We start from the raw sequence: 16705 nt of genomic DNA on the forward strand, positions 1-16705 counted from the left end.
GCCATGCTGCTGATGTGCAAAATGTCCTGGCTTGAAATGCAAATCTCCGTGGCGTGCCAGGATTGACTTCAACCTGTAACGGGAATCAGAGGACCCGTTCGCCACCCCAGTTGCCCACCCTCGCCGGCTTCGCATGCATCGACAAGCCACCCCCCAGCAAGAATAATTAGGGAAATGGGCTGGGCTGTGGCCGGCCCTTGCATGAGTAGTTAATAAACCACCACGGCTTATTCACCACCCATGCTTTGCGAACTCGGCCAAAGACGTGAGGGTTCTCCTGGCTTCGTTCTGGGCTGGAGGAGAATTCCTCCTTCCCTCTCTAGCACGAACGAGGGCGCTGTGGTAGTGTCACAGCCGTCGTCCTGGTAAGTGAACTTCGGAGAGAGCAAGGGAGCCGAGCGCTGCTGTTGCATCTCCTGCTGTAAAGTGAGATACGTGGAAAGGATGTGCGTTTGTGTGTGTGCAGGGCAGAGTGCAGCAACATGGAGGCAAGTGTCAGGGGACTCAGCTGAGAGGTTGGGAGGATACCTCAGACTGTGCTCCGCCCCAGTGAAGTTCCTGGATGGTGAAATGCTTGTAGCTGAGTTCAGAATAACTTATTTTCACCTCTTTGGGCCAAATCTGGAGAGGTGATCGGGGGTAGAGTTTGCCATCACCTATCCACCTCCTTGCTAAACGGGAGAGGAATTGATCTGCCTCAGGAGGCTCTGGGGTGCAAGGAGGGCAGGCAGATTTCAGCGATAATCTGGTTTTACTTTAAGAAGTGGATAGTGACTAGGAAATGCTCCCCCCCCACACACACAGTCTTCATCTATGACAGGGGCAGTCAGAAGGTAGATCTGGACCTACTGGTAGGTTTCTGGATGATCTGCAGTATCTCAGCAAGGACTTCTGATTCTCGCATTATTTAATAATATCAGCAACAAATGACTCCCTCCTGTCCTACATTATACTACTGAAATGGAACATTTGGGGGGTAAGCAGGAGTGAGTTTGTGTTTGTGAGGCCTGACTGGCTCTCCTGGGATCCATTCAGAAGTCTCCTTCAGCCCAGCCTGGCGACACCTTGATCCTGGGACTTCCTGCACACAAAGCAGGAACTCCACAGCTGAGCTACAGCCCTGCACCTCAGTGGTTCTGAGCAATGACAGCAAAACCTTCCTTCGGTGTCATTTTGGAAGTGTGGTGATGGCTGCCTGGTTAGGACTGTGTGGAGAAGGACCTGACAAATTCCCGGAGTTCAGGTCTACTGGCAGATACTATGATGACAGAGATTCCACATTTTGAGGCACTCTACCATTGAATGGGATTTGCTGAGAGGGAGGGGAGGAGAAGCAGGGGCTGTTGCCTTCATCCTTTTCGTGTGGAGCTCCCAGGAGGCGTCTTAGCTCGGCACAGCCGGAAACAGGATGCTGAGCCATATGGAGGCACCTTGCTCTGTTTCTGCAGGGCTCTTCTGTTCTGATGATCTTCCGACCGAGACAAAGACAAGGGGGAGGCTGGATCAATCCAGAGCGCTCTGACATTGTTAAGCCTGGTGAAGCTGCCCTCTGGGAAGTTTCCTGATGGACTGTTATTTGTTTCTTTCTTTATTTGTATAATATTCTTACTGCGATTTCATTATTGTATTTTGTTTTTCTTGATAGCCACCTTGGAAGGATTTGCTGGATAAATAGTTTATTTGTGGGACATCTCTAATTAAAATAGATAAATACTAATGAATGTTGATCCATGATCCAGCAGGGCTGTTCTGAAATGCAGCTGGCAATACTGCTTCTGTGTGTGTGTGTGTGTGTGTGTGTGTGAGAGAGAGAGAGAGAGAGAGAGAGAGAGGGAGAGAGAGACAGAGAGAGAGAGACAGAGAGCGCAGGGGATTGGACTCAATGGTCTTGTAGGCCCCTTCCAACCCTACTGTTCTATGATTCTGTGATTCTATATGTATATATCTCAGAGGTGCGCTTAGACTCGGATTATATATGAGGGAAGGAGGGAGTCAACAAAACAATCTGGATTTCTCTGTGTGTTCTTGGTTTATGGACTGAAGATAGCTTTGATCTGGAAACTTTTGTATTTTTTCAGAGAGGGGTGAACCAGATGGACTTCACTGCCCTCCACGTCTCAGCACTTGTATTGGTATCATCACCCACCCTCTCTCACTGTTGCAGGGCGGTAATGAGGAACTACCAGCACATCTTGGCCTTGGTGTTTGCCGTCACGGAGCTCAACAAGGATCCGACCCTCCTTCCCAACACCACGCTCGGCTTCCGCATCTACGACCACAGCAGCATTGCCAGAAGGGTCGACGTGAACACCCTCTCTCTGCTCTCCACGCGGGGGCAAATGTCTCCCAATTACAAATGCGACAGGCGGGATGAACTGCTCTCCGTTATTGGGGGTCTCGACTCCGAATCCTCCCGGCAGATGGCCTCCATCCTGGGCATCCTCAAGATCCCACAGGTACGGGGATCATTTGGGGACAGACGGGGGCGTTCTGCAGAACGCGGGAAGAGGGAGAGAGAAAGGCCAGTCTCTGGGAACAAGGCAGTGGCTGTGTGGTGCCGCTGTGTTGCCATGATTCTGGATGGAAAAAGTAAGTCACCTTCCAACTTAGACAATCGCCTTGGTGATCATTGAGGCTGTTGAGTGACTAATCCCAGCAATGGGTCTTCTACGTGAGGAAAGGTTTTTGATTCGAGAAGCAACAAAGATTCCAGGGAAACATTCAACACTCACAAACTAATAGGGATGTACGAAAGTCACTTATTTTTTCGCAGATTCTGTTCATGGGGGGGGAGGCGTTCTGTCCCTCCCCTTGGAATCCTCAATGGGGGGGGAGGCGATCCGGTCCTCCCCCCCCCCCGGAATCCTCGATGGCCGGCTATGCTCTGCAGCGGCTCCTCAGAGCAGCTGGCCAGGCCCAGGCCAGGGCCGTCCGCAGCCGGATTTCCGGCAGCGGAGGACTCTGGGTAAAAAAAACCCTGGGCGCTATTTGCATTCCTCTTTCTTGTCTTCGTCTTAGTCTACGTAAATATTTACATAGACTGCGTCGGCAAAAAATAAGGAATGCAAATGGCGGTGGCCGTAGCCGCCGCCATTTTTGTACCCGGGTGTTTTTTTTGCCCAGACGTGATAGGCTAGGTAAGTCTTTACGTAGCCTATCACGTCTATGGGGGGGAAAATAGAAAAAAACACAGACTGCAAATGGCGGCGGCAGCCGTTCGGAAGACCAAGATCCGTCGCGGAATTCTCTGACATCCCTACAAACTAACAAGTCAACAGAAGACGCCTTGCCCTTGTTCTTCTTGCAGCCCACGAGTAACATCGTCACTCCTTTGAGGATTGGGTGTGTGTACCTCCTATGCCCCAGTACCACATGAGGGCCGTCCCTGTTTTACACCCAGCGCTGTGAACATAAAATATCTTGACTCCAGCAAGACATTTGGCAAAACGAACCGCCATATCCAGATTAGCAAGGCATTTAAGTGTGGCCTGGATGGCACTGCTACTAGGTCCACAGCTGGCTGGAGAACTGGACTCAAAGAGTGCACGCTAATGGTTCCTCATCAAACTGTGGGGAGGTATTAAGAGGGGCTCCACAGGGTATGGTCCTGGGCCCTGTACACTTCAACATGTTTATGAATGAGTTGGAGGAAGAAGGGGGGGGGGATGCTTATCAAATCTGCAGATGACACAAAAATGGAGGGGGGAATAGCTAATACCCTAGAAGACAGAAAGAACATTCAAAATGGTCTTGATAGGTTAGAAAACTAGGAAGAAAATAACAGAAAGGAATTCAACAGTGACAAGTGCTCAGTTCTTCATTGGGGCGGGGGGGGGGAGAAATCAAAAGTGCAGGTATAAGATGGGGGATACCTCTACAGTAGCATGTGTGAATGGGATCTTGGAATTCGAGTCCAACAAAAGCTGAACTTGAGTCAGCGGTATGATGTGGCTGCAAAAAAGGCAAATGCAATTTGGGGTTGCATCAATACAAGTATAGTTTCTATCTAAACCACAGAAATTAATAATTCCACTCGACTCTGCACTCATCAGACCTCGCCTTGAATACTGTGTCCAGTTCTGTACACCACACATTAAGAAGGATTCAGACAAACTGGAATGAGTTCAGAGAATGGTAACAAAGTGTATTTATTTGTTTATTTGTTTATATTTTTCTATGATATTTATATAACCCTAATAAAGTCCATAAGCGGTTATCAGGGAACTAGAAACTAGCTAATACCCTAGAAGACAGAAAGACCATTCAGAATGAGCTTGACGGGTTAGAAAAGTAGGAAGAAAATAACAGAAAGGAATTCAACAGAGACAAGCACAACATTCTTCATTTCGGAAAAAGAAATCAAATGCACAGGTTTAAGATAGGGGATATCTCTGCAGTAGTATACCTGAAAGGGATCTTGTAGTTGATCACAGGCTGGGTTTGAATCAGCAGTGTGATGTGGCTGCAAAAAAGGCAAATGCAATTTTAAGTTGCATCAATAGAAGTACAGTCTCAAAATCGCAGGAACTAAGAGTTCCACTCTATCTGCTTGGTCAGACCTCATGTTGAATACTGTGTCCAGTTCCGGACACCACACTTCAAGAAGGATTCAGATATATTTGAACAATTTCCAAGAAGGGCAGCAAAGATGATCAGGGAAGTAGAAACTAAGTCCTATGCAGAAAGCTTGAAGCACTGGGGATGTTTAGGCCTGAGAAGAAAAGGAATGAGGCAGAATATGGTAGGACTTTCCAAGTACCTAAAGTGCTGTCATACAGAAGGGAGTTTCAAACTGTTCTCTATCACCTAATGCTGTAGGACACACGATAACAGGCTTCAGTTACAAGAAGGCAGATTTTGGCTGAACATCAGGAAAAACATCCTAACTGTTGGAGCAGTCAGGCAATGGATCCAACAGCCTAGGAAGGATGGAGGCTCTCTGTCCCTGGAGGTATTCACACAAAGACTGGACAGCTATCTGTCAGGGATGCTTCAAACTGGATTCCTGCACTGAGCACTGGTCGACTCAATGGCCTAAAACGCCCCTTCCAACTCTACAGTTTTATGCTTCTACGTATTGGGACAAATTTCCATACAGAATAGCGTTAGTTTCAGCCAAATTTATTGGGGTTACCTCCATGGCAGAACAGATGTTTGGGATGCTAGCCCTGAAGTCATCATACAGCTTCAGTTTTCATTTAGAAACCTATTTTTAAACACTCCCTTCAAGATAGCATTTCATGGGTAGGATGAAATGGGCTGTAGGAGTCCAGGAAAGCTTATGCCATAAAAAAGTGTTTCACGTGCCACAAAATTTGTCGTCGTTTTTTCCTGCAACAGACTAATGAGGCTAACCCTCTGGAAATTCCTTCCTTCAGCTTGGTTATGGTTTGGTTGACCCTCTTCGGGGAGAGAAAGCAGAATTTCCTTGCTTCTTCCGGATTGCTCCCAATGAAAATATACAATATGAGGGCTTAGTCCGGCTGCTCCTGCATTTCCACTGGAACTGGGTGGGGCTGGTTTCCTACGCTGATGACGGTGGTGAACATTTCATCCAGACACTGACCCCAATGTTCAGGCAGAAGGACATCTGTGCGGCTTTCACCAAAGTGCTGGAGCCCACTGACAATGTCTTAAAGATGGAAAGACATCTTATTGATGTGTACATTCCAAGTTCTTGGCTTGAGTCCTTAGCTATTATTCTCTTTGGGAACATCGAAATTGTGACATTGTTTCTTCATCTCCAAGAGACCAAGAAGTCTTTTAGGAAGGTTTGGATCTTGACATCCCATTTGGAAATGGATGCGACGGGACCCACATTCGGCTGGCATTTTCTCATACCTTTCCATGGTGCTTTGCACTTCAGAGCCCACAGAAGAGACGTGCCAAAATTCAAGCATTTTCTCCAGGCTTTAGATCCATTACGGCCACAAGGAGACATCTTTCTCTATGACTGGTGGGGGGAAGCATTTGACTGTCAGTTTCCGAACTCGAGCCAGACCCCTCAACGGGGAAAGAGAAACTGTACTGCAGAGGAAAAGGTAGAGGACTTACCAGGCCCCCGAATGGAAATGAGAATGTCCAGTCACAGCTACAGCATCTACAATGCCGTCTATCTAGTGGCACATGCAGTACATGCCAGGTATATATCTGGATCCAAACACGCAATGACAGGAGAAGCCATGAGGCTTCTGAAAGTCCAGCCATGGCAGGTAATGCGCTCACTGAGATTTGAGAATGCCATAAAAAGTGCCTTGGAGATTTATTAAAGCTCAGAGTCTGGAAGCAAAGAGTGAGTTTTTGAGAAGGAAGCCGCTGCCATTTGCGTACGCTTTTTTTAAAAAAACCCAGACGTGATAGGCTACTTAAGTCTTTACATAGCCTATCATGGTGGAATACAGGGATGCAAATGGCGGCGGCTATGGCAGCCGCCATTTGCGTCCCTGCTACCCAGCGGCCAGATGTCCGGCTGCTGGAGGAGCCGGCCGGCGGCTCCGCGGAATCCCTGCGGAGCAGAGCCGGCCAGGCAGGACTCCGGGGGGAGGGACGGAGCGCCTCCCCCCCATTGAGGATTCCGGGGGGAGGGATGGAGCGCTTCCCCCCCACCGTGAAGCAGATCCGCAAAACAGTAAGTAACTTTCGTACATCCCTAATATTCTCAGCATGATAGAAAAGAGTTATTTGTTACTTTTGTGGATTTTAGTTCAGCCTTTGACCTTGTAGACAGAGATCGTTTGTGGCAAAGGCTATCTGCCACAAACACTGATAGAAGGCTGTTTCTTTTAATCCAAATGCTTCACTCTGACACTACTCTTAGAGTTAGGCTGGGGGCGAATGGATTGTTATCCGAAAGCAGCCCAACTGATAAAGGAGTGTGCCAGGGATGTTTATGGGCCCCTTTTCTTTTTAATTTTTATATTAATAGCATTGTACAAGAACTGAGTGCTTTGGAATGCTTCCCAGCTTCCATTCAGGACGTTAAACTCTCAGTCCTCCCATATGCGGATGATATCGCAATGATTTCCACTACATGAATTGGTATGCGAAGGCTCTTGAGAAAGTTGAGTACATTTTGCACAAGAGAGCATTTGCCTATTAACTATGCTAAGACTAAAATTGTAGTATTTGGGAAGAAAAGGAAAACACATATGTGGAAGTTGGACAATGAATCCATTGAACAAATGCACAACTTTAGATATTTGGGCCTTAATTTCAACGCCCGACTTCCGTGGAGACAACATCTAGATGTAATTAAGCTGAAACCATCCCAGTCTACTCAATCTCTCCTTCAGTTCTCTCGATCACAAGGGGGACGTTTGGTTGCCCCTGCAGTTGAGATATTTCAGAAGAAGGTAGTTTCACAACTGAGGTATGGGGATACATGAATGCCTCTATTTTTGAGGTGGTTCAGAACTCCTTTATGAGATCTCTCTTAACTGTCCCCCGGAGTACACCTGGGGCCCTTCTAAGGGCAGCAGTAGGATTGGTTTCAGTTAAAACATCTATACACGCTGCTCTTGCTTTGTATTGGCTCAAGTTGACCCATATGAGCGATTCCCGCCTTCCAAAAAAATGCTTTCAAGAGCAACTTCAGACCCCATCCCAAAAGTCTTGGGTAAACCTGACCAAACCTATGTTGCAAGCTTATGGAATTGATCCTGGGTCCTTTCCTTCTTTCCTTTCTGATAGAGTAAAGCAGAGGCTTAAAGAAAAAAAATATATTTATTCTAAGTGGATGGATTTGGTTACAATCTCACAAATGCCTTACTCTTGCTGGTATCCATTATATAAGACGTCATTTGGTCTGGAGGGTTACTTCACAACTCTGACTGTGCCTCACTTATGGAAATCGTTTACAGCATTGCGTCTACAATGTGTGCCTTCTGCCTTCTTGGAGGGAAGATCTGACAATCCTATTTGACTCTGTATCTGTGGCTCTGGGGAGGCTGAGGATGTCTCTCATTACTTGCTAAGATGCCCTCTCTATGGCCATCCTAGGCATACATTTCTTGCCATTATTTCCCAGAGCCTCCTAAGTAGAACACCTTTAGAACAGATATGTGCCCTTCTTTCGGGCACTGATGCTTTCGCAAAATTTGCCTTGGCAGCAAGGAAAATACGTGTCAAAGCCCAAACAGCCTACTAGGGATGATTCTGTTGGATGTATGAGTTAATATATATACAAATATGTGACTGTACTGTTCTCTCTCTCTCTCTCTCTCTCTCTCTCGTACATTGTGGTGGCCTATGGCTTTAAGCAATAAAGTATCGTATCGTATCTTTCATTGATCTCACTCCTCTTTAGGGATGGCGGAGAAATCTGCCACGGACTCCAATGGGGCCAGATTCTTTAGAATCACCCCCCCCCCCGGAGTCTGTGACAGAACGGACTACTCCCCCCTGCCACCCCATGAAGTACGGTCGGGATGGACCCTACCTGTTACTGGCCAGGTCCGGGTCCGTCCTCCTCAACCCGCAGCCGTCTGCTACCGGGCTGGGGACGCAAATGGAGTCCGGCGTAGCGGACGCCATTTGCGTCCCTGCTCTTTGCCGTGATAGGCTACGTAAATATCTACGTAGCCTATCACAGCAAAGGGCAGGGACGCAAATGGTGTCCGCTACGCCGGACGCCCTTTGCGTCCCCAGCCTGGCAGCGGACGGAAGTCTGCTGTGGATGGGCCCGGCCGGCAGCTCTGCGGACTCGCCGCAGAGCGGATCCGGTCAGGGAGGATTCCAAGGGGAGGGACAGATCGCCTCCCCCCCCGCGGACCCCGCAGCGGAATGGTTAGTGGGGTTCATACAGCCCTACTCCTCTTCTTGCCTCCTTTCCTCTTTTCATGGAGGGAACTGAAGCGGAACACAGTGGGGTAACTTGATAGCTCATTATCTGCGATCTATTTAAAAATGGATCAAGGGGCATTTAGTGCAGGAGATGACTTGGAGGTTCACGGGATCATGTAAAGAGCCCTCAATCTTCCGTGAAAGGAGCAATCTCAATGGCAGGATAAAATCTCAGTGTGAAGGAAGTCTGTGTTAGAAGATACCAGACTCCACTCAAGGTCACAACCCGTTTGCTCAGTGTCTCTCCCATTTCAGATTCTTGCCTCCCTGAGGAACGTCCGCTTTAACAACAGTGCTGGAGATGAAGTCGCTTTCACAGGAAATGGCCAGAGATATGATATCCTGAACTGGAATTTCTACCCGAATGGGTCTCTCAATCCTGCGGTAGTTGGCTGGATAGACCCAGGGGCTCCCCCAGGAGAAGAATTCAGCGTTCGCTCAGAAGCGATCCTCTGGGCTACGGAGGTGGGGTTGAAGTGAATGTTCTGGGGTCATGGGAGAACTACAGAAGGTTGCACTTCTGTCCCTTGAGAACAGCAGATGCCTTTCTACATAAATGCAAAGGCCTGTTGAGTCCAGGGAGGGGCTGCTGCTCTGTGGTGAAGCACTCCCTTTGCATGCACAAGTCCCAGGTCCAGCCCCTGAAATCTCCAAGGAGGGCTGGGGACTGACCTGGTGCTTGCTTCCTTTGTTCCTGTTTCATCAGCCTTTTATTCAGAACCACAGTCGCACCACTTCAGTGGACTGGATGAGGGCCAATAAGCTTTTGCTCAGTCCAGACAAGACGGAGATAGTCCTGGCAGATGGTTTATCTCTGTTCAACTCGTTCTGGAAGAGGCTGTGCACCCCTTAAAGGGCTACGTTTGTACCTTGAGGGCACATGAAGATCCAAGTTTGCCCCTAGAGGCAAACGTCTCTGCTGTGGCATGGAGCACCTTTTACCAGCTTCGGGTGGTTTGCCAGATACTCCCCAGTCTGGAGAGAGGCAGCCTGGTTGCAATGACCCGGTAACCTTCCAGTTACATCACTGCAATGCGTCCCATCGGGGCTCCCCTTGCAGATGGTCCAGGAGCTCCAGCTGGTGCCAAATAAGGCAACTGGGGGGCTGGCTGTAACCGGGCATTATGAGCGTGTTATGCCTGTATAGGACTGTCTTCGCTATCCTTTCTTCACTGGCTGCCAGTGTGTTTCTGGGCCCAAGTCAGGGTGTTTGTTCTTAAGCTGAAAAGTCATGTCTGGCCTGGATCCACAGTATCTAAAGGAACACTTCTTCACAAATATTCCTGCCCATGCTCTGAGAACATCATCTGAGGACCTTTTCCAAATGCCCCCACACACTGAGAACAGGTGCATGAGTATTCCTGAGCATGGCCTTTTCTCTAGTGGCCCCCATTGTGGGATGTCCTCTCTAGCTAGGTCCTCCTGGTGCCTACTCTGTTGATTTTCAGCACCAAACAAGGGCCTTTCTTATTCTCCCAGGACTTTTAAAAGAAAACTAAACTGCTGCTTGTTTAATGTTTAAGGATATAATTAATGCTATGCCTTTCAAACCATCCTTTTTCATGTTTTAGCTGCTTATGATTTGTCCCTTCCTTTCAAATCATTTCAAATTATTGGGCTGTTGCTCAGTGAACGAACACGCCCTTTGCATGGCAAAAGTCCCATGTCAAATTCCTGGCATCTCTGGCTGGAATGGGAAGGACCCTTGTCTGAAACCCTGGAAGCTGCTGCCAGTCAGAGGAGGCAATCATGAACTGGATGGACTTGCTATTAGGCAGCTTCGTATGTTCCTGGTTCTCTCTCAACATACATTTTGGGTGAGCCTCTGTTATTATATCTGCAGATTGCCAGAAGCGATTTGGCGCTCCAGAATGGTTATCCTATTCACCATGCAATGGGAAACTCCATTGACTAACGCCAAGTCCTTTTTTCTTCCCAATGCCTGTCATGTGGAAAACCTCAGCCTTTCCTCCCTTCCCTTTTAGAAGATGCCCTTTGCCAGGTGTGTGGAGAGGTGCTCTCCAGGATACCAGTGGAAAGTTCCAGAGGGAAAGCCGGTTTGCTGCTATGAATGCATCCCTTGTCCAGAAGGGACCTTTTCTAACCGGACAGGTAGCCAAAACTTTTTAAGTGCATAACATACCTCGACAAGAACAGGGTAGGAAAATTGCAGATTTTAGATGAGGGGCAAGAGGGTGCCATTTTCTCTGTGGTTAAAATCCAGTTTGGCTTTGCACATCTGCACAGTTTAACTTATTTGCAAAGTATTCATAGTTTTCTGAAGAAATGTTCTATTGACACCATCATTACTGTAATCTTTATCATTATCCATAACAAGAAGTCAGTAAGTCAATTTGTGCAAAAGCTCTCCTGTCAATTGTCTGGCAGACTTTCTTTCATATTCACATAGAAAATACTTCCCTGGTTTTTGTGGGTATACCTCTGATAATTATGTTCCCCCAACATAATTATGGTGTTTCCCAGAGCAACCCTGGAATTGAGCTGAAATGCTCATTGCTAGAATGGGTGGGTGGAGTTCCCTTAGTCATACATAAATGTGTCTGTTCTAAGGGGTATAACAGGATTCAATCCAACACTTCTAACATCTGTCGTTTTGGCATCCGGCCCGGCCCCAAAGGTTTGGGGGCAGTTGTTATTAAACCCGCAGAACACCAACGAGGCCAGCATTCAGTGGAATAATCGGGCATGATAGATTTGTCCCAAATAAGTTTGCGTTTTTCATATGACGACTGGGCTCACACAATATGATAGTCCACACTCAGTGGCTGAGTATGAGTTGAGCATAGGTTTTCATTGAACTGTGGCGTGTGGGTCGTTGTTGCACCATGGGTAATCATGTTGCCTGAACCCAGCCGCAGTAACAACCCATGGCTTGCTAACAACAAACAACCCACTGTCCTCAACCCAACAACAAACCATGGGTTCTTGTGGTAGCTGACTGAAGAAAAAATAAGCCACCCTACATAAAATGCACCGGGTTCCGACAACACGATAACCCATGGCTCAAGGAACAACTCAGGGCTCAACAGCAACCCACACTCAACCACTGAGTTTGTATTAGCATGTTGTGTGAACAGCCCCAAGTCCTCTGAAATGTGCCCATCAGCCTCTGCACAGACACATGTCCGAGGGAGCGGAGGGTTGTCCACAATGTGAGGATGGTGACAGATATTTATTTACTGACTCATTCAGAGGGCACTAGAGACATTGGTTCGTTTTCTAGTTACAGAACTTGGTCCCTCCCACGCCCCCCTGCAGGATATTGAACATGGGGCTGGTACAGGGGGCTGTCATGTTCCTTTGTTTGTAAAGCGGTTAGAACCTTTTCAGACTGCCTTCCTAAGAATTAAGTTGCTGAAGCTGAAAGGGAGGGCAACCAAAGGGCAGTTGTACTCTTGGCTGTGCAACAAGAATGGATAATTCCATCTGTTTCCTTGTGGGCTGAACTAAAAGAACATGTGCCACGTTTGAGACATTTCCAGAGGTAGTTGGTCTCCTTTGTCGAAACCATGTGACATAATACCCCATTCCAGTCCAAAATAGATTGCTCTTTGTGATCACATCGTTTGTACCTTGTTCCTCAGCCTTTCTACCATTGTCTGTCCTGAGGGGATAGTTCATATTCTGAAGGAATTGATATTTCTGTATTTATTTGCTCATTCATTGTGGCATGAATTGGCTGCCACAAAATATAAATCTGTGCCGTCTCTGAGACACTTCAGAAGCGGTTGTTTACTCCAGATGCAGATCACTGTGCCTCGTGTCCAGAAGATCGACACCCAAACAAGAACCGAGACCAGTGCATCCCCAAGAAGATCCACTTCCTTTCCCATCAAGAGACACTGGGTTCCATGCTAGTTTCTCTAGCCATTTTCCTCTCTCTGATCACATCCCTAGTGCTGGCAACCTTCATTAAACACCGTGACACAGCAATCGTCAGAGCCAACAACCGAGGCCTCACCTACGTCCTCCTCCTCTCCCTCCTGCTCTGCTCCTCCTCGTCCTTCTTGTTCATCGGCCGGCCGATGAAGGCCACGTGTCTTCTCCGACAAACTGCCTTCAGCATCACCTTCTCCGTTGCTGTTTCTTCTGTGTTGGCAAAAACTGTCACGGTGGTTCTGGCCTTCATGGCCACCCAGCCAGGAAACATGGCCAGAAAACTCTTGGGGAGACAACTGGCGAACTCCATTGTCCTGGCCTGCCCCTTCATCCAAGCCGTGATCTGTGCTGTCTGGCTGGTTACTTCTCCCCCATTCCCAAACTTGGACTTTGATTCCCTAGATGGAGAAATCATCGTGGAATGTAATGAAGGCTCAGCCACTATGTTTTACACTGTCTTGGGCTACATGGGCTTTCTGGCTCTCATCAGCTTCACAGTGGCTTTCCGAGCAAGGAATTTGCCTGACAGCTTCAATGAAGCCAAGTTTATCACCTTCAGCATGTTGGTATTTTGCAATGTTTGGGTCTCCTTTGTGCCTACCTACGTGAGCACCAAAGGGAAGTTCATGGTGGCTGTGGAGGTCTTCTCCATCTTGGCTTCTGCTACTGGTCTCCTGGGTTTCATCTTTCTCCCCAAATGTTACATTATCCTTCTGAGGCCCAATCTCAATACCAGGATCGTCTCATAAGGAAAAAATAATCTGTGAATCGTATCCTTTGGAAAATGCCCTGCTGCAAATCCATTTCCCAGCCAATCAATCACATTCATCTTTATCAATAGAGGAGTTAATGTGATTCTGCTGGTTTTATTTTAAAATAAAACTAGCTAGTCAAATCCATGATTTCTCTCTGTTACTTTTGTGCCTGATGCATCTATTTTGGCTAAGCAGTTCTAAAAATATGGACAGACATCTTGCTGACTGTTCTCATGTGTGTATTGAAAGTCATTAGGTGGTTGTCATTAGTCACAGAATTTAGATCAAAGAGGGCATATAATTGTTAGAGAAATGATAGAATTTGCCAAGGTTCATTGTAAGCCTGTGGACAGTTCCCTTCTCCTCTTTCGCTGAATCGCTGCTCCTCTTATTATGGCTAAGGAAATATCCAAGGCAGGTTAGGGTGAACAGTCAGGAATTTATTAAAGCGCATCACAGCTGTGGGAGAGTCAGTTGAAATGGAGTCTTCCCAAATACAAAAAAGCGGGAGGCATTAATACCGACTGTTAGTTGGAGAACAAAGACAATGCACTACCCATGCTCGAGAGGTGCGGGCAAGAGTCCGCACATGTTGTTGAATCTGCAGGGCTTTGTGCACACAACTACGGATACATATTTAAAAGAACAGCATTTCTTAATCTGAATGAAATCGATTTGTATGTTAAAGGAAAGCTTACACATCCTTTCATTCTTGGTTCAGTCAGTCTGGTTCTTAGGGGAGTGACGGGCCATTGGTCTTCAGGCTAGTTATCTGAGCAGGTGATGCACCTTCTTCTCAGATGAGAAGAGGTAATAGGCCCGTTTGTTCAGGACTGTATAGGGCAAGTCTCACTGAGTTAGAAAGCTGCCAGAAAGGGCACACGCTGCTGGCCCCCCTTCACCAAGGGCCTTTCTCTTCTGGCAGCAAAATAGGTTTCTCACAGCCCAGAAAGAAGCATCCCTTATCAGTGAGAAGGTGCACAGTGTGAAGAGCGACTACTGTGCCTTGTTTTAGCTTCTGTTAGTAGCAAAAAGCATGGCCTTCCCTGTACGCGAATACAGCTATGAGAACGAACTCTAAAATCATGGCCATTGCCAACTTTCTAGCAAATCAGGGTAAGCTTGCTAGGCTACATATAAAGCAGAAAGACAATGCAAGAAAATCACAATAACCAATACAATGGGATAAAGCATAATACATAGGATTTCAAATCCAAGGTTCCTCCAGCATACAAACATATCCCACCAGTGACTTTCAATGAAAGTTTACGCTTGCGTAGACCACTTTAAAAATGTCATTCCCATCTTGACAGCACCACTTTAGCACCTGCAGAATCCCTCAACAAACATTCAGTTGAGCTTGCATTTTCTCATCTTGTGAAGGAACACGTACTGCTTCACACAGAAGGTTGGGCTTGAGCTGCAATACATGTTCAAGCACACTGGCTAATACATGACCAGACAGACGGTCTCCAGCCAACACTCACTCTCCACTGCCAGTCACACACAGTCATTGCGTCTTGATCTTTACACAGGAGAAGCTGCTGCTGTTGTAGGGTTCGGGTGGCACATAGGACAATCTGTTTTGCAGACCCAAAGGAAAGGCATTTGATGAATAAGAGAAGTAAAAAAAAAAAAATTACACCCCCACATGGCAGGAACCATAGGCACAAATACAGATATGAAGACACTGCTCTAAAGCAAAGCAAAAACAAAGTTAGTGAGTACATTAATCACATCGTGAGTGTTTATGCAACTTGCCTGATCTGAATAATTGTGGCACGTGTATCTCCAGGGAATGACTCAATCAGTTCTACCCTTCCCATCTGCTACTACAAGGTGGGGAAGAAGGTGCATGGACCTTTGATTTGGACAGAACTGTGCATTTAAGAGGAGCCTTGGAATCTCGGGGTTCCAAGGTGACACAGGGACACTGGGAATGCATGCTTGAACTCGTATGCTGAGACATCAAAGAGGTTACCTAAGTGCTGAGGAGAGGAGTCTTAAGGTCTCCCAAGAAAAACTGAGAGACCAGGTCAAATTTTGAAAAATCACAGAAGAGACACAGAAATTTAGAGAAGAATTGCAAACAGTGATCACGTGTTATAATTGGGCTGGCATGACCCAACTCGTGCAAGTTATTTTGCCCCAAGAAGTGTGCACTAGATTAAACGAACAAGCAAACTGGCCAAATCAAGAACCAGCTGATCTTGAAACTTTAGACCGAGTGTGCATCAGACTCCTAGGAGCAATCCCTGAGATTTGTCTGCAGAAAACGGATTAGGATAAAAATCATCAATTGTAAATAAAACAGACTTGGCTGCAGTTCTAGTGCTCAACTGTCCATCTGGGTATCAAAAGGAAAATGTCCTTGTTGTCTTGTCTCCTGAGATGTGAATCTTGGATTTAGGTATATCTGTGTCTCAGTAGGTAGAGCATACGCTTTGCATGCAGAAGGTCCCAGGTTCGATCCCTGGGATCTCCAGGTAGGGCTGAAAAAGACTCCTGCCTGAAACCCCAGAGAGCCGCTGCCCATCAGTGTTGACAATACCGGGGTACATGGACCAATGGTCTGAGTCAGTATAAGGCAGCTTCCTACATATGTTCCTATGTAACATGCTCAGTTTCACACAGGCCCAAGGGTAGACCCTGACAACTAAAGTCAAATCCATCAACTTGAGGGTGCAATGGTGGCCAAGAAGTAGGCCTTCGCTACCGCCATCATCACATGGTAGGCATGACATTGTGCTGTCATCTGTGCTTGGCCACATTTTTTCTGATCCTCGTGCCACTTCAGTAGTAGCCGTTAAATGTCCTGCTTTAGAACCTGATACTCTCCTGAAATCCAAGGAGCTGTCTGAGCTCCACAGTACCACAGAGGACCCTTAGGTGCAAAGGTGAGACAAGGGTCTCAGCGGGGGCAACAGCCACACCAAACAACCCTCCCCCCTGCCAAAGGATTCTGGAATCACACAGATTCCAAAGGTCTTTCTGGGTTGACCATCACAGTAGGTCCTCTGTCCATATGCAAGATGTTATCATTGCAGACAGACTAGTTGTTGATCCAGTAATGCCTTTTTCCCCGGCCCTGCACTGGTGTAACCAGGTGCCAACTCCTCCCTTTCCTAGCCATCCATCTGGGCTAGTGAATGTTGGCACAAGTCCGGACTCCATCTTGGGTTTTTACGCAGGCCAAAAGGCAGAACTTG

At 47.2% G+C, this 16705-nt stretch overlaps 1 protein-coding gene across 1 annotated transcript; it reads left to right on the plus strand.

The window, feature by feature from the left end:
- Positions 1 to 240: 240 nt before the first annotated feature.
- Positions 241 to 14511, plus strand: LOC146333811 (extracellular calcium-sensing receptor-like). Its single transcript, XM_084825718.1, has 9 exons — positions 241 to 365; positions 2165 to 2456; positions 5379 to 6212; positions 9097 to 9306; positions 9902 to 9982; positions 10827 to 10953; positions 12760 to 12898; positions 13232 to 13346; positions 14422 to 14511. The coding sequence occupies exons 1-9, from the start codon at positions 241 to 243 to the stop codon at positions 14509 to 14511; spliced, it is 2013 nt and encodes a 670-aa protein (XP_084681844.1).
- The last annotated feature ends 2194 nt before the right edge of the window (positions 14512 to 16705 follow it).

Source organism: Heloderma suspectum, chromosome Z, assembly GCF_057233095.1.
Source record: "Heloderma suspectum isolate Gila_16-S chromosome Z, 16-S_ref, whole genome shotgun sequence".
Taxonomy (NCBI): domain Eukaryota; kingdom Metazoa; phylum Chordata; class Lepidosauria; order Squamata; family Helodermatidae; genus Heloderma; species Heloderma suspectum.